Raw genomic sequence first — 21,609 nt, 5'->3', positions numbered from 1 at the left:
GATGGTTTTAGGATGAAATTGTTCCACCTCAGATCATCAGGCATTAGACTCTCATAAGGAGTGTGCGACCTGGATCCCTCACATGCACAGTTCATAGTGGGGTTTGTGCTCCTATGAGAATCCGACGCCACCGCTGATCTGACAGGAGGCGGACCTCAGACGGTAATGCTTGCTCACCTACTGCTGTGAGGCCTGGTTTCTAACAGCCCACAGACCTGTACTGGTCTGTGGCCCAGGGATTGGAGACCTTGCCCTAGAGCATGGTCTTCCAGACACCAGGCTATGGGTGAAGGCCTGGCTGCCAGCCTGCTGCTCACTGGGATGGAGGAGGCTGATGGGCCAGTGGGTCTCGGCAGTTAGTGTGCCTCAATCTAGTCACTCAGACCAGAGCACAGATGACCACGCAGTCCACCTCTCTCAGTGTCCTACCTGTGCCTTTTCAACTGGGTGGTTGACCCCCTCATCCAGTGACTATCTGTTTCATGCTTTTCCAAAGAGTATACCTCCTGTGGTCACCTGGTGTGGGAGCAGCTACCCACGGTGTGAAATTGGGGTGTGGGGGATACTTTGACAGCTTTAACCCTCTGTCCCAGAGCACGTGTTGCAGCCTGGCCACAACCTGGCAAAGACCTAGGACTCTCCCCCTCCTCAGGGTTACTTAGGACTCTGGTTTCTTGGTCCTCTTGCTGTGTACATTACCACTGGGCCATCAGTTTTCCAGCTTCTAAAAGGCTGTTGAGGCGACCATTTCCATTCTTCCTTTTTTTTTCCGTGGTTTTAGGATGGAAGGGAATTAAATGTGCAGATATGGTCCCTCATTTCAACTTGGAGGTTCATATTTGTTATTTATTTATTTAGAGACAGAGTCTCACTCTGTTACCCAGACTGGAGTGCAGTGGTGCTATCTCAGCTCACTGCAGCCTCCACCTCCCTGGTTCAAGCAATTATCTTGCCTCAGCTTCCCAAGTAACTGGGATTACAGCCACACACCACTATGCCCAGCTAATTTTTATATATATGAGATAGAGTTTTACTCTTGTCGCCCAGGCTGGAGTGCAATGGCTTGATCTTGGCTCACTGCAACCCTTATCTCCCAGGTTCAAGCGATTCTCCTGCCTCAGCCTCCCAAGTAACTGGGATTATAGCGCACACCACCATGCCTGGCTAATTTTTGTATTTTTATTTTTTATTTTCGAGACCGAGTTTCACTCTTGTTGCCCAGGCTGGGGTGCAGTGGCAGGATCTCGGCTCACTGCAACTTCTGCCTCCCGGGTTCAAACCATTCTCCTACCTCAGCCTTCCAAGTAGCTGGGATTGCAGGCACCATGCCCGGCTAATTTTTTGTATTTTTAGTAGAGATGGGGTTTCACCACGTTGGCCAGTCTGGTCTTGAACTCCTGACCACAGGTGATCCACCCGCCTTGGCTCCCAAAGTGCTGGGATTACAGGTGTGAGCCACCGTGCTCAGCTAATTTTTGTATTTTTAGTAGAGACGGGTTTCACCATGTTGGCCAGGCTGGTCTCGAACTCCTGACCTCAAGTGATCCACCTTCCTCTGCCTCCCAGATTGCTGGGATTACAGGTGTGAACCACCACACCTAGCCCCAATCTTTTTTTTAATATGGGAAAATCTTTTTTCCTTTATGGTGTCTGCTTCTGGTGATATGCTTAGGAAACCATCATCCTGATATTGTCTAACTCTCCTTCTGTTGTCTTTTGGTCCTCTGTGATTTAGGTTTTCAACACATAGGGTAAGGGGCCCACGTACAAGCTGTGGGCTCCTGTCCCAGGTGGGCAAGCAGACTGCACACACAGGCAGCAATTTACCAGGAGGCTTCTTGGGTGGGGTGAAGTGGAGCTGCCAAAAATTTATTCCACCCTATGAGAGTTCACTTGATTGATAGGTATTGTGTTTCTCAAAAATAGAAGAAACTCACAGAAGTTTCCTTGGAGCAGAACATAAATCTGTCCCATAAATGGCTAGAAGGAATCATCCTGTCCCCCTGAGGTCAGGAGTCTGTGCCCCAGGGAGGAAAGCACCTTCCTGCTTTAGACACCAGCAGGAGGACAGAGGAGCTGGCCGTCCTGGGAATTCATGCCCGCATTCAGCAATGGGAAAGTAGTTAGACCAGGGAAGGGGGCCTGGCAGTGTGGCAGGGGGAGCAGTGGTAAAGAGGGTGGGGTCAGGGGAGAGGCCTCATTCAGAGGGGAGAGGGTCCTTGGTGAGAACCAGGGTGGGTGTGGAGGGAAGAGTCAGGGCGTGGAGCGGAGCAGAGCGGGAGTTGGGGTGGGGAGGCCAGTTCATGCCTCATCAACATGCCTGTTGTGAGTGTCCCTCCTGTGGGCTGTGGGGCTGGCCTCAGGGTACACTACAGGTGACTCAGAGCTCCAGTGGGAGGGTGGCTCTGCCTGAGGGAGCTGCACATGCTCATTGGTCCATCATCTGCTAGGGAGGGGGCGACAATAACCTCAACACATGGCGGAGGTGTTTTAGGATGCTGTCCTGTTGCACATTTGGGCAGGTTGTTGCCTGACTTATTTCTTTAATGCATACCTAGCACTTCCTGTATGTCCAGTGCCTTATAATATTAACTACTGTCATCCTCAGGGCCACCTGTGAGGTCGGCACTGTCCCCACTGTCTGTGCAAAGGAAGGACAGGGAGGCGCTCCCAGATGGGTTGAGGGCAGACTGGGGCAGCTTACCTCAGGCCTCACTGGCCTTAGCAGGCTTTGAGCTTGATGCCCTGTGCTTCTTCCCTAGGATGCTCAGTTTGCCAGTTTTTTGCTTTATCTTAGTCTCATTCAGATTACAAGGACTGGGACTGGGCTCTTGTTGACAGAGTTTCCCAATTTGGAATAGGAAGGAGGTGAGGAACAACAGGCCCATGCTGGGCAGAAGCCCTGTAGACCCAGCCAACACTGGGCCTGTCCTCACTGCCTGGTCCTCTCTGTGCACCTTCATCCTGGCCACAGCCTCTCAGAGCCCTCCTTTATGAAGAGGCCACGCTTTGGGGGAGGGAGTGCCTCTCCCAAGACGGAGAGCTGCTGAGTGGCTAGGTTGGAATTTGAGCCCAGGCCCCTCCTCTGTCTGCTTCCTGCCAGGCCCAGCTGCCTGCCCCAGCACACGCCTTCCCCCAGGCACCCTGTCCTCCACTGCCAGGACGTGCTTGTTTGAGGCCTGGTTTTCCCCCATGGCTGCCACGCTGATTCTCCGTTCTGCACGTCGTGTCCCATCAAAATGCATGACAGTACCACTCCTTGTGTTAAAAAGAGCCAGTTATTTTGCCTGGCTGCACACAAAAGTGGACGCCGTTGTCTCTGCTCTCAGAGTGTTCTTGGTATAGTGGGACTGGCACACGGGAACCAGAGATTCCTCCAGGAAGTGCCACAGACATGGGTGAGGTGGCTACAGGGTTTCTGTGCAGCTGACAGCAGGGGTGCCTGGGTGGGAGCAGGGTGGGATAGTCAGTTAATGTGCCAGACAGTAGGTCATCGTCCCCGGGGCCCTGGGGAGAGTGTGTGGGGCAGGTGCAGGAGTAGGTTCCTCGGTGGCCTTCTGGACAGGCTGCCTGCCCTGCTGGTGAGGAGCGAGGCTCAAGGCAAGCAGGGGCTCAGGTTGCTTCCCACACTCAGTGGCAGTTGCTCACTGGCAGTCATGTGACCTGGGGAGCTGGTGAGGCCGTGGGGATAGGAATGGGAACGGGAGACAGAGGCCCTTTGGGAGGAATTGCCACAGGTGCAGTGGGAGTTGGGGCAAAGATTGGAACTTTGGAGAATTAAAGGCGGCAGTCAGAAAGTGAAGGGGGTTCCCAAGTTTCTGGGATGGGCACTTGGTGCTGGGAGATGAAGACACCAAGAGCTCAGGCAGGGTCAGGCAGTGCCATTGAGACACACCATGTTCTGGGGACAGTTCTGGACAGTAGGACATCCTCAGACCCCCTGGTGGGGGAGCTCCAAGGGCCTGTAATGATGAATCGGTCCCCTGGGAGGCTTCTGTCTAAGCTAGATACCAGTTGAACCTTGACTGAGTGCACAGACATAGCTATGGCAACCAGCTAGACCATGGCCCAAGGCAGAGCATGGGAGCCCAGTTCACAGCAAGGGACTGTGTGCTCTGAGCAGGTAACAACCCTTGTGTTCAGAGGTCTGGCTGGTTGCAAACAGGGAGTGGCTCCCTGCCCCCTTCGTCAGCTAGTGTGAACACCACCCAGGCAGCCTTGGGTTCTTCGGCGGCCGCCTCATAGGCCTGTACTGTTTTCGAACCTGTTGCTTATGTTGGACAGGACTGTGGCAGGACAGTCATCGAGGGTCTTCCCTTGTGAGCTGACACCAGTCTGCTCCCTGCCCTCATCTGGCTGGACGGGCCCTCGTCTTCCGGGCTTGCTTGTGTCGGGGCAGAGCTCACCGTGACAGGTTGGTTCTCTCTTCTTTGTCTGAGGCTGTGCTCCTTGCTCCATGTTTGGGGCTGTCTCCTTGTGTGATAGTTTCCTTTCATTTCGTGACAGTGGCTTGAAGGGTTTTGTTTTCAGGAGACAGAGACCCATTCGGGTCTGGCTGCTCAGGAAGGCATGCTGGGGATGGCGGCAGAGCCCAGCTTAGGGAGATCAGAAGGGGGCTTTGGGAGCAGCCAGTCCTGTTCTGAAGGTGGGCCTGGGTCCTGCCTGCAGCCTCCCACAGCAGGCGTGTTAGGTCTAAGGGAGGAAGGAAGGGGACTTGACCTCAGCATGAGTGTGAAATGGCTGCCCTCATGGAGTCAATGCCCAGGCAGCGGATGCCTCTGAAAAGCGCCAGGCCAGCTGGAGAGGAAAGGGCAGGCATCAGCGAGGAAGTGTGGGGGATTAGCTGCAGAGTTCCTGTGTTCTTTTTCACTTTATCTCTTTTGTGGCACATGATCTTCAAACTAGAAACAGGAGCAAAGACGTTTTTAAAAATACGGTTGACAGAACTGCAAACCGCATAGGGTCTAACTGGCCACCAAACCTGCTGGGCCTCCATGGGTGGATGCTGTGGAGGAGATGTGGGAGTGACATTGCACAGTGCTGCTGTTCGGAGCCCTGGCCTTGCTGGAGGAGCACCTTGCTCCTCGGCCCCACTCTGATCCCCTGAAGCTCATGCAGAAGTGGACATTTATCCCAACTCAGTTTCCTGGTGTTGGCCTGTCAAGACTTGCCTGTTTCCGGCCTCCAGCTTGGTCCATGCTCCTCAGGCTCTGAGTAGCTGACAGTTGGTGCTCACGGTGTCCACGTCATCTGTGACGTTACCCAGGACAGGACGGGCTCATCCGCCAGCACATCCCCTAATGTATGGTGCCACCTTGCCTTCGGCTCACCAAGCACATTTCTTCAACCTGGTCATCCCATCACCTCAAAGCTATTGCACTAAGCTGTGTTTCTAGATCCTGTCTCTCTGACTGTGCCAGGTGTCTCTGCTGCACCAAGACAGTGTCTGTCTGGGGCCTGCCAGTCTGCTGACACTCTCAAAAATGGCCAGTAGCAGCTCAAAAGGACTGCTTTTGTATCAAGCCTGGCTTTGCTCTCTGATCGCTGTTGGTGGGCACAGGGCCCATCCGTGTAACTGGTTGTCACTTCCCAGACTCTTCTGCACCTTCTCTATCTCTGACTCCTGGTCACATCCACCACCGACAGCCTCCCCACTCCTCACAGAACCAGCCTCCAGGCTGTCCCGCTTAGCCTGCAAGTGCTCCCCTGCTGTTTCTACTGCTCTCCCCTGGGTCTCCCTATTGGTTCCAGTGCTTTGGGAGGCCAAGGTGGAGGATCACTTAAGGCCAGGAGTTTGAGACCAGCCTGAGCAACAAAGGAAGACCTTGTCTCTACAAAAAAAGTAAAAAAAAATTAGGCTGGCATAGTGGCACATGCCTGTAGTCCCAGCTATCTGGGAGGCTTTGGTGGAAGGATACTTGAGCCCAGGAGTTTGAAGCTGCAGTGAGCTGTGTTTGCACCACTGCGCTGAACCTGTGACAGAGCGAGACCTTGTCTCAAAAAACAAAAGAAGAAAAAGAAAAAAGGAAGGTGGGAAGAACAGGTATGCTCTTGAAGGGCATACCTGCCTTGAGGGGCACAGGTGAGACAACCTTCAGGAAACAGGCCTATGCAGCCACTTCTATCAGAAATGTTCACTGACCTCTTGGGGCCTAGCAGCTGTCATCTCAGCCTCTGGGTGTGGAGAGCCAGCCTCGCGCCAACCTGAGAGCATGCGCACAGGGTCCTCCCAGCCCACCCATGCCTCGCTTCCCCAGAACTCTGACCCAGCACCGTGCGTGAGCTGGTTGTCATTATCCTCCTGAATTGTTAACTCTCTCATCTTTTGTGACTCTGGTGACCTTTCCCCTTACTTCTGTGTTCCACCCCTGGATGCCTTGTGAGCAGGAACCCCTTGCTGCCTCCTCGCCTCAATTCAGGCTTCAGGAAGCAGACAGGGAGGTAGGAACTCCAGGAGTGCTGGAGTCTCATTCTGTTGCCCAGGCTAGAGTGCAGTGGTGCCGTCTTAGCTCACTGCAACCTCTGCCTCCTGGGTTCAAGCAATTCTCCTGCCTCAGCCTCCCGAGTAGCTGGGACCACAGGTGCCTGCCACCATGCTGGACTAATTTTTGTATTTTTAGTAGAAACAGGGTTTCGTAATGTTAGACTGGTCTCAAACTCCTGACCTCAGGTGATCCACCTGCCTTGGCCTCCGAAAGTGCTGGGATTACAGACCTGAGCCACTGTACCCGGCCCAAGAACGCTTTTTGAATCTAGCAGGGTGATAGGTCAATGTCATTTTGTTTTTCTTTTTACGTTAAGACAGATGCGTGCACCTCTGAGCATTAAACCTTCTTTCTGTGATGTCTTTAAGAATCACAGTCGTATTGCTGCAGCCCCGTGTGTACATTCCTTCAGTTTCCTGAGGTTAGCTGGTTGCTGTTTGGAGTGGTCAGAATGCTTTCTAGCATGGGCTGGACTGGGCCTATTCAATTCACTCAGAGGCAAGGCCCCAGAGCCCTGACATGCTTGCTTCTTTTTTTTTTTTTTTTTTTGAGACGGAGTCTCGCACTGTCTCCTAGGCTGGAGTGCAGTGGTGCGATCTCCGCTCACTGCAAGCCCTGCCTCCCGGGTTCACGCCATTCTCCTGCCTCAGCCTCCCAAGTAGCTGGGACTACAGGCGCCTGCCACCATGCCCAGCTAATTTTTTGTATTTTTAGTAGAGACGGGGTTTCACCATGTTAGCCAGGATGGTCGCAATCTCCTGACCTTATGATCCACCCGCCTTGGTCTCCCAAAGTGCTGGGATTACAGGCGAGAGCCACCGCACCCAGCCTGTTTCTTTTTTTCTTTTTTTTTCTCACTCTGTCACCCAGGCTGGAGTGCAACGGTGCGATCTCGGCTCACTGCAACCTCCACCTCCTGGATTCAAGCAATTCTCCTGCCTCGGCCTCCTTCGTAGCTGGGATTACAGGCATGCACCACTACACCCGGCTAATTTTGTGTTTTTTTTGTTTTTGTTTTTGTTTTTGTTTTTTTGAGACGGAGTCTCGCTCTGTCGCCCAGGCTGGAGTGCAGTGGCGCGATCTCGGCTCACTGCAAGCTCCACCTCCCGGGTTCACGCCATTCTCCTGCCTCAGCCTCCCGAGTAGCTGGGACTACAGGCGCCCACAACCGCGCCCGGCTAATTTTTTGTATTTTTAGTAGAGACGGGGTTTCACCGTGGTCTCGATCTCCTGACCTTGTGATCCGCCCGCCTCGGCCTCCCAAAGTGCTGGGATTACAGGCGTGAGCCACCGCGCCCGGCTGTTTTTTTTTTTTTTTTAATTTTTTTTTTTTTGTTGAGACAGAGTCTCGCTTTGTCACCCAGACTGGAGTGCAGTGGCCGGATCTCAGCTCACTGCAAGCTCCGCCTCCCGGGTTCACGCCATTCTCCGGCCTCAGCCTCCCGAGTAGCTGGGACTACAGACGCCCGCCACCTCGCCCGGCTAGGTTTTTTTGTATTTTTTAGTAGAGACGGGGTTTCACCGTGTTAGCCAGGATGGTCTCGATCTCCTGACCTTGTGATCCGCCCGTCTCGGCCTCCCAAAGTGCTGGGATTACAGGCTTGAGCCACCGCGCCCGGCCTAATTTTGTGGTTTTTTTTTTTTGTTTTTTTTTTTTTTTTTGAGACGGAGTTTCGCTGTGTCACCCAGGCTGGAGTGCAGTGGCGCGATCTCGGCTCACTGCAAGCTCCGCCTCCCGGGTTTACGCCATTCTCCTGCCTCAGCCTCCGAGTAGCTGGGACTACAGGCGCCCGCCACCACGCCCGGCTAGTTTTTTGTATTTTTAGTAGAGACGGGGTTTCACCATGTTAGCCAGGATGGTCTTGATCTCCTGACTTCGTGATCCACCCGCCTCGGCCTCCCAAAGTGCTGGGATTACAGGCTTGAGCCACCGCGCCCAGCCTTGTGTTTTTAATAGAGATGGGGTTTCACCATGTTGGTCAGGCTGGTCTTGAACTCTTGACCTCAGACGATCCACCTGCCTTGGCCTCCCAAAGTGTTGGGATTACAGTCGTGAGGCACTGCACCTGGCCACTTGTTTCTTTATCAGCAAACCCAGGGTGGGAGGCCAGGCAAGGAAGAGACCCATCCCACTAGGAAGAAGGCAGGCCATGAGCAGACCAGAGCCGCCCGCCCCTGGTAGCCACAGTCCAGGCCTTTCTAACAGATGCACACTTGTTTTTGTCTTTCCGTGTGTGAGTGTGGGAGGTGGGGGGTGGGGTGGGACAGCATGTGCTGCATTCAAGGGGGGTCCAGCTTAACTGACGTACATGACTTTTTATCCCCGTGGAGCAGCAGTGTGATGAAAAACCCTTCATAGGATTCTATCTTGGTACAAAATTGTTGGTAAATCGGTTTTTAAAGATACTTTTCACATTTATGTGGTCTTTCTCCTCTTGTCGCTAGCTAGAAGTTAAGCTAGAAGCTTGTCTCTTTGATCCCACATATAGGACTTGCATTGTCCCACATGGGGACAGACCCTTGCCTTGGGAGGAATTGAGAGATGACTTCATGTGTCCCCTTCATTTTATAGGAGGAATCAAATCTGGAACCAGGGTGCTACACCATCTGGCAGAGTTTGTGGGGAACGCAGGCCACTCAGAGAGCAGGAAATAGAGGCCAGCTGGCCACCCAGTAGTCCTTGATCCTGAACTGGTTGTGAGCCATCCCTAGGGGCTAGCCTCCTGCCCCCTGATGCCAGGGCTCTCTCTTTGCTTCATGGCGACCACCTTTCCTGTCCCTTTTTTCTGATCACTCTGCTCGCTCTCTCCCTCACTCAGTGGCCTGTCATTGCTCTCTATTGAGTGCCCCTTCCTATATTCGTCTCCTGGACCTCAGCCAGGCTGGTGTGCTGGGTCTGATAGCACCTTGTCACCAGGGGCAGCTGCTTGTGCAGGGCCTGTTGACCAGGGCCCCACAGTGGTGAACTCACTGGTGTGTGCAAACATCTCTTTTCCTTTTGTGTTTCAGTGAGGATGCCATGAGGAAAGCTGGCGTGGCACACAGTAAATCCAGCAAGGATATGGAGAGCCATGTGTTCCTGAAGGCCAAGACCCGGGTAAGGCCCTAGTGAGTGGAGCCCCTCTGGCAGAGAGCCTTGGAGAGGAGAGTGTGACAGACTCTGGAACCTCTCTGTTGGGTGTCCTAGGGTGTAGGGGTGGGGTGGTTACTCACTGATTGATCACAGGCACCGTTGGCTTTGCCTGCAGCAGTCTGGGTCCTCCTGTGTGTCCATGGTACAAGGAGGGCATTTGGGATGCAGGCCCAGCCTCTAGCCCCAGACCTCACTGCCGGCACCTTCCATCTGTTGTCAGCCCCCGTGAATCCTACTGGAAGCTTGCTCAGGCCCCTAGCTGCTCCTGTGGAAGGGATCAGTGCCATGAGCAAGAACCTGGTTTGTCCTCAGCCCCTCCTAGGGGTCCTTACCTAAGCCCTACAGGGCCCTGAGGCATGCGCCCAGAATCATTCCTGTTCCCTTTTGCTAAGTGAAGAAGGTGATGCTTATCTAGAACTCGTCACAGGTGGAGTGGAGAAGAAGGATTTCCACTACATGTGGGCTCTCTCCCTGGGTGGGGCACCACATTGAGGGCTTCATGTGACCACCTCCTTTCATCTGTCCCTGGGACAGAACCATTTTATTAGAAATGAACAAGACACATATGCACTTGTGTGCACGTGTGTGTGCAAGGCAGAGCTGCAAGAGCACAGGGACTGAGGTGGGGTAGAGTGGGCTCTGTACTAGGGATCTGTTTGATAAGCCTTTTCTTTTTCTTTAAGAGCTTTATACGATTCACGCTTTAAAGTTTACATTTCAGTGGTCTTTAGGATATTCACAGAGTTGTGCGGCCATCACCAAAATCTAATTTTGAAACATTCATTAATAAATAAAAAGAGATGCAGCTAGCTTCACTATGTTGCTCAGGGTGGTTTCAAACTACTGGCCATATGCCATCCTCTTGCCTAGGCCTCCCAAAGTGCTGGGGTCACAGGTGCGAGCCACCAAGCCTGGCCTAATTTTAGAATTTTTTTTTTTTGAGACAGGGTCTCACTCTGTACCCAGGCTGGAGTGTAGTGGCGTGATCTCAGCCCACTGCAGCCTCAACATCCCGGGCTTAAGTGATCCTCCTTTTTTAGTCTTCTGAGTAGCTGGGACTACAGGCGTGTGCCACCACACCCGGCTAAGTTTTTTATGTTTTTGTGGAGACGGGGTCCCACTATGTTGACCAGGCTGGTCTTGAACTCCTGATCTCAAGCTATCCTCCTGCCTTGGCCTCCCTAAGTGCTGGGATTACAAGTGTGAGCCACCATGCTCAGCCTTCAACATTTTTTAAAGAAACTTTATACCTGATAGCAGTCACATTCCCTTTTCCTTCAACCCTCAGCTACCACTTATACTTTCTACTGCTATAGATTTGCCTATTTGGAATTTTCCATATACAATATACAATTGTACAATATATATATTTTTTGTTTTTTGTTTTTTTGAGACAGAGTTTTCCTCTTGTTGCCCAGGTTGGAGTGCAGTGGCACAATCTCAGCTTACTGCAACCTCTGCCTACCAGGTTCAAGCGATTCCTCCGCCTCAGACTCCCAAGTAGCTGGTATTACAGGCGCCCACCACCACGCCCGACTAATTTTTTGTATTTTTAGTAGAGACCGGGTTTCATCATGTTGGCCAGGCTGGTCAAACTCCTGACCTCGGGTGATCCGCCTGCCTCAGCCTCCCAAAGTGCAGGGATTACAGGCGTGAGCCACTACACCCGTCCTTGTACAATATATGTTTTCATTTTGCAGATGGCTTATTTCACTTAGCATAATATTTTCAAGGTTCAAGGTCCATGAACCATGTTTGCTATATACTTTATTCCTCTTTTTTTTTTTTTTTTTTTTTTTGAGACAGAGTCTTGCTCTGTCCCGCAGGCTGGAGTGCAGTGGTGCAATCTCCGCTCACTGCAAGCTCCGCTTCCCGGGTTCACACCATTCTCCTGCCTCAGCCTTCCGAGTAGCTGGGACTACAGGGGCCCGCCACCACGCCCGGCTAATTTTTTGTATTTTTAATAGAGACAGGGTTTCACCTTGTTAGCCAGGATGGTCTCGATCTCCTGACCTCATGATCTGCCTGCCTCAGCCTCCCAAAGTGCTGGGATTACAGGCATGAGCCACCGTGCCCGGCCTCCTCTTTTTTTTTTTTTTTAGGTGGAATCTCGCTCTGTCACCCAGGCTGGAGTGCAGTGGCACAATCTTGGCTCACTGCAACCTCCACCCACTGGGTTCAAGCAGTTCTTCTGCCTCAGCCTCCTTAGTAGCTGAGATTACAGGTGTGTGCTACCACCATGCCTGGCTAGTTTTTGTGTTTTTAGTAGAGATGGGGTTTTGCCATGGTCTAGGGCTATGTTAACCAGGCTGGTTTCGAACTCCTGACCTCAGGTGATCCACCTGCCTTGACCTCCAAAAGTGCTGGGATTACAGGCGTGAGCCACCGCACCGCGCCTAGTCAACTTTGTTCCTTTTTATTGTCAAATATTCCTTTTCTGGATGGCCATATCACATATTTTATAGCTATTCATTAGTTGGTGGACATTTACATAGTTTCTACTTTTTGGTTATTATGAATAAGCAGAACAATAGTTCATGTATAAATTTTTGTGTGGGCTGTGTTTTCATTTCTCTTGGGTATATACCTAGGGGTAGAGTTGCTGGGTCATATCGTACCCCTGTATTTGACCTTTTGAGGAAATACCAGATTTCCCAAAGCAACTGCACTATTTTAAATTCTCACCAGCAACTTAAATGAGGTTTCAGTTTCTCCTCATCCTCTCCAGTACTCGTTGTCTATTTTAATTGTAGCCATTGTGTAATGGGTGTGAAGTGGTGTCTCATTGTTTTGATTTGCATTTGCCTAGTGACTGATGATGCTGAGCATCTTTTTCATGTGCTTTTTGGCCATTTGTATATTTTCTTTGGAGTAATGTCTATTCAGATCCTCTGTTCATTTTTAAACTGGGTTGTTAGTCTTTTTATTGTTGGGTTGTAATAGTTCTTTATGCATTTGGATATAAGTCTGTTATTAGATATATAATTTGCAAATATATGGGGGGATTTTTATTTATTTTTTTACTTTTATTTTTATTTTTTTTGAGACAGTCTCACTCTGTTGGCCAGGCTGGAGTGCCATGGCACGATCTTGGCTCACTGCAGCCGCCATCTCCTGGGCTGAAGCAATTCTCCTGTCTCAGCTCCTGAATAGCTGGGATTACAGGCGTGTGCCACCATGCCCGGCTAATTTATGTATTTTTAGTAGAGACAAGGTTTCACCATGTTGGCCAGGCTGGTCTCAAACTCCTGACCTCAGGTAATCCACCCCCCTCGGCCTCCCAAAGTGTTGGGATTATAGGCTGGAGCCACAACGCCCGGCTGACTCTTTTTATTGTTTTTTTTAAATTAACAATTTTTGGCCAGGCACGGTGGCTCATGCCTGTAATTCCAGCACTTTGGGAGGCCTAGGTAGGCAGATCACCTGAGGTCGAGAGTTCAAGACCGGCCAGGCCAACATGGAGAAACCCCCGTCTCTACTAAAACTACAAAATTAGCCGGGCATGGTGGCACATGCCTGTAATCCCAACTACTCAGGAGCCTGAGGCGGGAGAATTGCTTGAACCCGGGAGGCGGAGGTTGGTGTGAGCCAAGATCGCGCCAGTGCACTCCAGCCTAGGCAACAAGAGTGAAACTCCGTCTTAAAAAAAAATTGACAATTTTTAATTGTTTTTGTTAGTTTGTATATTCTTTTTCTTTTTTCTCTTTTTTCTTTTCTTTTCTTTTTTCTTTCTTTCTTTTTTTTTTTTTGAGATGGAGTCTCACTCTGTCGCCCAGGCTGGAGTTCAGTGGCACAGTCTCAGCTCACTGCAACCTCTGCCTCCCGCGTTCAAGTGATTCTTCTGCCACCACGTCCAGCTAATTTTTGTATTTTTAGTAGAGATGGGTTTCACCATGTTGGTCAGGCTGGTCTTGAACTCCTGACCTCAGGCAATCCACCTACCTCTGCTTCCCAAAGTGCTGGAATTATAGGCGTGAGCCACCGTGCCTGGCCAGTTTGTATTTTCTTATAATTAAATGAATTTTTGTAAGGGCTATCTCAGATTTATAAGGGCTCTGTCGCCAGGCTGGAGTGCAGTGACACGATCCCGGCTCACTGCAACCTCCACCTCCCGGGTTTGAGCTATTCTGCCTCAGCCTCTCGAGTAGCTGGGATTACAGGCACACACTGCCACGCCCAGCTAATTTCTACATTTTTAGTAGAGACGGGGTTTCACCATGTTGGCCAGGATGGTCTCGAACTCCTGACCTCAGGTGATCCACCCCTCTCGACCTCCCAAAGTGCTGGGATTACAGGTGTGAGCCACCGCACCCGGCCTCACTTGTGAGTTTTCATGTGACTGCTTTCCATCCGCAGCCCAGCCATGCTGACAGGGCAATAAAGGCTTCATCAGGCTGCACATCAGTTTTCCTTACATGGCCCCCACGTGGTATCTTTAGTAGCATAGCTAGACTTCCTTTTAGCATGGCAGCTGGCTTGCAAGAGAAGGAAGAAGTGGAAGCTGCCAGTCCTCACAACTCCTAGAACATCACTTGGAAACAGTAAGTCCCAAGGCCAGTGCAGGTTCAGGGGAGGGTAAATTACCTCTACCTTTTTTTTTTTTTTTTTTTTTTTTTTTTTTTTGAGACGGAGTCTTGCTCTGTAGCCCGGGCTGGAGTGCAGTGCAGTGGCCGGATCTCAGCTCACTGCAAGCTCCGCCTCCCGGGTTCCCGCCATTCTCCTGCCTCAGCCTCCCGAGTAGCTGGGACTACAGGCGCCCGCCACCTCGCCCGGCTAGTTTTTTGTATTTTTAGTAGAGACGGGGTTTCACGGCGTTAGCCAGGATGGTCTCGATCTCCTGACCTCGTGATCCGCCCGTCTCGGCCTCCCAAAGTGCTGGGATTACAGGCTTGAGCCACCGCGCCCGGCCACCTCTACCTTTTGATGAGAATGGCAGCCTATAGGCAGGCCATTAATTATTTTGGGAGCACCGTGGAGACTAGCTACCACAGAGACATGCCCAGCACCTTAGGATTAATCCTTCCCTCCCAAAAGAGGCGTCCAGCAGAACAACTGCCCCTTCCTATGACAGCTCTCTCTGCGTTGGCCCCTGAATTAACTGTAGCCTGTACACTGTGCCATAATGATTTTAGTCCATTTCCTTTTATCAAGCCATTTCTAAATCCCAAACTCCAGGAAGAAGCTCTGATTAATTGGAAGACAAATATGTGTAAGAACTATTGGAAATTTCCTACATCGTTTTTACAGGGACAGACATCTTACTTGGATATTGTCTGGTGGCCATCTTTTTACTTACTGCTGAAGCTCCTCATGGAGGCAATGCCAGCTAGTATTGTGAGGACCATCTCAGCAGGTGGACTGTGATAGGACTCTCCAGGTCAGATGGCAGCCCAGGCACACTTGTTACCTGCCCTTGCTGCCTGAGACCCTGTTGGAACAGCTGTGAAGGAATGTAAAAGGTGGGACCCCTGAGCAGGGAATAGGATAGGGAGAAGTAGTTTCTCTGTGTTTCCAGACCCCAAGAGGGTCTGAGAGGTTGTGGCTCATAGAGGAGGAGGATTACTCTCCATTGCAGTCCTGGCAGGCTTCCGAGTCCAGAGGTGCCCATCCCAAAGAAAACCAGGCACTAATGGGCACCTCAGGCTATCTAGCGTATACCCCAGAGCAAGGAAAGCCTTGTGTGTACTTGTCTAAAGGAATTCACCAAATTGTCTGGAGTGAGCTCGTACCTTCAGTGTGAGTGTCAGCACCCCAAGTTAAAGCCCTCCTTATCCTGTCATTGCCTGGCTCCAGGTCTCACAACCAGGCCCCATTTGTGCATTCTACAGTGATGTCTGCCTAGAAGGCCCTGTTCTGCATGCTTCATGCATGTGAACTCATTTGATCCTTACTCGGTTACAGTGCCACTCTTTCCTGTTTACAGGCAAGGAAACTAAGGCATGCAGATGCTAATTGTTTTGCTCAGGATGTCATTTGGCTAATGTCAGAGCCCACACTCTTAGCCACATCTCTTACTGACTCCCATCTGTCAAGCAAAAGACACCCAAACACCCACTTTAATTCCTTAACACTTTAATTTTTATGGGGGGACTACTCTCTGTCTAAGGAAGACTGAGGGATACAAAAATAGCTATGCCTAGGGGTGGTAGGTGATAGTGATAATGGCATCTCCAAACATTCCAGCCAGCCTCCTGAAGGAAAGTTCAAGAAGATTTGGCACCCATTGAATGAGAAGACAATCAGGGTCCTGGCACCTCTGTATCAGCACTACAGGGGCAGTGCGGACATATATTTACTGGAACTGGATGTATTTCTGGGCATTTGCTTACTTTGCCTGTTAAAAATTAAACTCCTATCACCTATTTTCCACTTCACATAGTACTATGGAAAAGTAGTACATGTTGGCTGGGATGCAGTGACTCATACCTGTAATTCCAGCACTTTGGGATGCCGAGGCGGGTGGATCAGGAGGTCAGGAGATCGAGACTATCCTGGCCAATATGGTGAAATCCCATCTCTACTAAAAATACAAAAATTAGCCAGGCGTGGTGGTGGTGCGCCTGTAATCACAGCTACTCAAGAGATTGAGGCAGGAGAATTGCTTGAACCCAGGAGGTGAAGGTTGCAGTGAGCCGAGAGCACGCCACTGCACTCCAGCCTGGGCAACAGAGTGAGACTCCATCTCAAAAAAAAGAAAAAGAAAAGAAGAGTAGTACATGTCTCTGGTTTGTAGTTTAGAAATGACTAGTACAGAGCTGAACCCTGACTGAGGAGCTAAGGTGAAACTCAGGGACTAGGGAGGCTGAGGGAGCATCAGAACTGGGGAGCCACCTTGGACTTCATCAGAGAGGAGGGTCTAAGTGAACAACAAAACAGCTAGAATCAAGGGGCAAAAAGATAGGCCCAACTGTGTTCCCCAGGAGACCAAGAGGGAACAAAGATGCCAACATGCCTCTGATTAATGAAGATACTTTCCTACCTTCAGCTTTCTTTTTGTTTTGCTTTGTTTTGTTTTGTTTGAGTCAAGATATTGCTCTGTTGCGCAGGCTGGAGTACAGTGGTGTGATCATAGCTCACTGAAGCCTCAAACTTCTGGGTTCAAGTGCTCTACCCAGCCTCCCGAGTAGCTGGGAGGTATGCACCACTATGCCTGGCTAATTTTTTTAAAACTTTTTTTTTTTCATAAAACATATGATTCAAAGATTGACTATATTTAAAATGTTTTTTGTAGAGACAGGGTCTCACTGTTTTGTCCAGGCTGGTCTTGAACTCCTGTCCTCAAGCAATTCTCCCTCCTCGGCCTCCCAGAGTGCTGGGATTATAGACATGAACCACTGCGCCTGGCTGCTTCAGCCTTTCCGAGGGACCTCACAAGCCTAGGATCATCAGGCTTTTCATCAAATATGAATACGTCTTCTGCTATACCTATTCATCAAGGACAATTACTGGCCCCAGCATTCAGTGCTTAGTCTTAGAGCTGAGAAAAGCATGGTTTGTACATTAAAAGATGTGGCTGGGTGCAGTTTCAGGAGGCTGAGGTGGGCAGATCACTTGAGGTCAGGAGTTTGAGACCAGCCTGGCCAACATGGTGAAACCCTGTCTCTACTAAAAATATAAAAATTACAAAAATTAGCCAGGTGTAGTATTACACGCCTGTACTCCTAGCTTTTTGGGAGGCAGAGGCTTGAACCCAGGAGACAGAGGTTGCAGTTAACTGAGATTGCACCACTGCATTCCAACCTAGGCGCAGAGTGAGATTCCATCTCAAAAAAGAAAAGAAAAAAAATCGAACAGTTGATGTATTAATTATTGATATGTGCTGGAAAGACGTGAGTTGTGCTGCATGCAGCTGGTTCAGAATGAGGGTCGAGTGTCATCTCTACCGGTAGGCAGTGTTCCTTTGCTCCACTCTATCTAAATGTGTGACCATCAAGACTCCTGCACCATACTTAGTAAACCTACTTGTTCATAAATCCTGTTTTAAATTATAATGGTTTGGTTTTCAGTAGCCATATTATGCATATATTAAGGCACTGAGAGCTAAGTACTTTATGAACACCATCTAATTCTTGTGACGTCTCCCCCAGTTTACCTGTGTGGGGCAAGTCAAAGGAATGATGAGGGGAGAGCAAGCTTGTATGCCTCCTTTTTTATTTTTAAATTTAAGCTGGGTAAGAGGTCCACTGACATTTGTTCTATTATTCTTTTTATGGTCATCAAAAACGTTTTATATATAATTTTTTTTTTTCGAGATGGAGTCTCACTCTGTCGTCCTGGCTGGAGTGCAGTGGCACAATCTCGGCTCACTGCAACCTCCACCTCCTGGGTTCAAGTGATTCTCCTGCCTCAGCCCTCCGAGTAGCTGGGATTAGGCACCTGCCACTACACCCGGCTAATTTTTTGTATTTTTAGTAGAGACGTGGTTTAACCATGTTGGCCAGGATGATCTTGAACTCCTGACCTCGTGATTCGCCCGCCTCGGCCCCTCAAAGCAGTGGAATTACAAGTGTGAGCCACCACGCCCGAACAAAAATAAAATTTTTAAATACATAAACCACAGTAGTTGCTAGGACAACTGGGTAACTACGTACAAAATACTGAGGTTGAGCCCCAACTTAACACCCTATACAAAACTTAAAATAAAAAACACCAGCCAGGGATGGTGGCACGTGCCTGTAGTCCTGCTTAATCGACAGGCTGAGGCTGGAGGGTCACTTGAGCCCAGGAGTTTGAGATTACAGGAAGCTGTGATTGTACCAACATGCTGCAGCCTGGGTGACAGAGTGAGACTCTGTCTCTAAAAAACTTTGAAAAAAATTAACCCCAAATGGGTCAAAAACCTAAATTTACAAGCTAAAACTGTAAATATCTTAGAAGAAAGCAGAGGCATACATCTTCATGACCTTGGATTAGGCAGTGGTTTCTTAGATATGCCAAAAAAGCACAAGCTACAAAAAACATAGATAAATTTGACTTCATCAGAATTAAAAACCTGTACATCATAGGACACTGTCGAAAGAGGGAAAAACAACCCATGGAATGGGAGAAAGTATTTGCAAATCACATGTCAGGTAAGGGTTTAATATCCAGAATACATAAAGAACTCCTACAACTCAGCAACACCAAAAAAAAAAAAAAAAAAAAAAAAGCAACTACAAAATAGGCAAAGTACTTGAATAAATGTATCTCCAAAGAAGAGATACAAATGGCCAACAACCACGTGAAAAGAGGCTCCACATCACTAGTCATTAGTGGATTGCAAATAAAAGCCACAATGAGGTGCCACTTCATTTCCATTATAATGATTGTGATTTAAAACACAACAATGATAAGTGTTGGCAAAGATGTAGAGAAAATGGAATTTTCTTTCTTTTTGAGACGGAGTCTTGCTCTGTCACCCAGGCTAGAGTGCAGTAGCACAATCTTGTCTCACTACAGCCTCTGCCTCCCGACTTCCAGTGATTTTCCTGCCTCAGTCTCCTGAGTAGCTGGGACTATAGGCACACACCACCACACTCAGCTAATTTTTTTTTTTTTTTTTTTTGCAACGGAGTCTCGCTCTGTCACCAGACTGGAGTGCAGTGGCGCAATCTCGGCTCACTGCAACCTCCGCCTCCGAGGTTCAAGCAATTCCCCTGCCTCAGCCTCCCGAGTAGCTGGGACTACAGGCACGCGCCACTATGCCCAGCTAACTTTTGTTAGATGTAGAGATGGGGATTCACCGTGTTGGCCAGAATGATCTTGATCTCTTGACTTCATGATCCACCTGCGTAAGCCTCCAAAGTGCTGGGATTACAGGTGTGAGCTGCCACGCCCAGCCAAGGCCCGGCTAATTTTTGTATTTTTAGTAGAGACAGGGTCTCATCCTGTTGGCCATGCTGGTCTCGAACTCCTGACCTCAGGTAGTCTACCCATCTTGGCCTCCTCAAAGTGCTGGGACTACAGGGGTGAGCCACCATGCCTGGTGGAGAAATTGGAATTCTCATACATTGCTAGAGAGAATGTGAAATGGTACAGCTGCTGTGAAAAACAGTATGACAGTTCCTAAAAAAATTGAATGTAGAGTTACCATACGACCCAGAAGTTTCACTCCTAGGTATATACCCAAGAGAAAAGAAAGCATGTCCACACAAAAACATATACACAAACATTTATAGCATTATTATAACATTGTAAATAGCTAAAAGTGGAAACAACCCAAATGTCTACCAGCAGATGAATGGATAAACAGAATGTAGAATAGCCATACAGTGGGTATCATGTGGCCACATGAAGGAATGAAGGGCTGATACATGCTACCACATGGATGAAGCTTAAAAACATTACGTGAATGAAATGAAGCAGCCACAAAGGATGACATGCTGCGTTTTTATAAAATGCCCAGAGAATAGGCAGATCTATAGAAATAGTGTATTAGTTTCCCATGGCTGCCATAACAGGTTACCATAAAGTTGGAGGCTCCTGTCTCTTGACTTCTGAGCCCGTGGCTCTGCCCTCACTTTCTTAAAGGGTAGCACATGTTTGAGGCTGAGTAGTTTTATCAGCCTATTCCTGCTTCTAAAATTTTGGGAGTTCTTTGATTTTGTCTAGTCTGTAAACTTTCTACTCCAAGCTGGCAGTGTTTCTGCTGGTAGAACATTCTCAAAATCCTTGTGGAACTTCTGCATATATGATGGAATTCATAGTATTAGATAAGGTTTCTCCACAGATCTTTCCTAGATAATTTCATCTCTGTTTCCTTACTTCTGCGAGATGATTGAGGGGATTCGTAAGTTCCATGTTTAATCTCTTTGGCACTAGAAAAAAATTGCAAGATATGCCACACCCTTGGCATTCTCTACAGAACACACTTTCCTAACAATGAATCTCCTAGTTTTAGCATTTTGGTTTATTCCGATCTAAATAGCCTGAGAATTTCCCAAATCATTAAGTGTGGATTCCTTTCTGCCTAACAGTTCTTCCCTCAATTTCTCTCTCTCTCTCTTTTTTTTTTTTTTTTGTATTTTAAAAATTCTTTTTGTTTATTGTACCCTTAATTTATCTCTTTCGTGTTGCTTTTTTTTTTTTTTTTTTTTTTTTTTTTTTTTTTTTTTTTGAGACGGAGTCTCACTCTGTCGCCCAGGCTGGAGTGCAGTAGCGCGATCTCTGCTCATTGCAACCTCTGCCTCCCGGGTTCAAGTGATTCTCCTGCCTCAGCCTCCCAAGTAACTGAGATTACAGGTGCCCACCACCATGCCTGGCTAATTTTTGTATTTTTAGTAAAGACGGGATTTCACCATGTTGGCCAGGCTGGTCTTGAACTCCTGACCTCAGGTGATCTGCCTGCCTCAGCCTCCCAAAGTGCTGAGATTACAGGCATAAGTCACTGCGCCCGGCCCAAGCTGAGTCTTGAATGCTTTGATTGGAAGTCTGCTCAGCTAAATGTGCAAGCTTATTGCTTATGATTCTGCCTTCCACACAGCTACAGGACACAATCCAGCTAAACTTTTTGCCGTTATATTACAAAGATCACCTTTGCTCTGGTTTCCAGTAACATGTTCCTTGTTTCCTTTGTGCCTTTAGAATCACTTTCAATGTTCATGCTTCTACCAACGTTTTGTTTTTGATAGTGTATGTATTCTTGAAGATAACACAGACTTTGTGTATCAAGTTCCTCATTTCCTTTAAGGCAGTCTGGGTGACAGAGTCTTTAACATCCACATATCTACCCCACAGCCTGTTCAAGGAAACCTAGGCCTTTTCTGTCATGCTTCTCATAATTCTACTAGCACCCCTTCATTATTGAGTTACAAAGCCACTGCTACGTTTTTAGGCACCCCACTCCTGGTAACACAATTTATGTTTCCTGTGGCTGCTATAACAAGTTACTACAAACTTGGTGGCTTAAAAGAACAGAAATTTAGGCCGGATGTGGTGGCTCACACCTATAATCCCAGCACTTTGGGAGGCCAAGGCGGGCAGATCACGAGGTCAGGAGATCGTGCCCATCCT

At 49.0% G+C, this 21,609-nt stretch overlaps 1 protein-coding gene across 36 annotated transcripts in view; it reads left to right on the top strand.

Moving 5' to 3' along the window:
* Positions 1-21,609, top strand: part of MED15 (mediator complex subunit 15) — a 105,272-nt gene that overhangs the window by 38,125 nt on the left and 45,538 nt on the right. For 34 of the 36 annotated variants that reach the window (XM_074004368.1, XM_074004360.1, XM_074004354.1 and 31 more), the window contains one exon: positions 9,495-9,582. In XM_074004368.1, the coding sequence (XP_073860469.1) occupies positions 9,505-9,582 (78 nt within the window). In that variant the 5' untranslated portion in view covers positions 9,495-9,504. Of the gene's footprint in view, positions 1-4,283; positions 4,415-9,494; positions 9,583-21,609 lie in introns of those variants that run through there. The other 2 variants (XM_074004357.1, XM_074004351.1) reach the window with 1 other exon arrangement.

The sequence above is a fragment of the Macaca fascicularis genome, chromosome 10, assembly GCF_037993035.2.
Source record: "Macaca fascicularis isolate 582-1 chromosome 10, T2T-MFA8v1.1".
Taxonomy (NCBI): domain Eukaryota; kingdom Metazoa; phylum Chordata; class Mammalia; order Primates; family Cercopithecidae; genus Macaca; species Macaca fascicularis.
The sequence above is the reverse complement of the archived record's forward strand: the minus strand, read 5'-3'. Positions and strand labels throughout refer to the sequence as shown.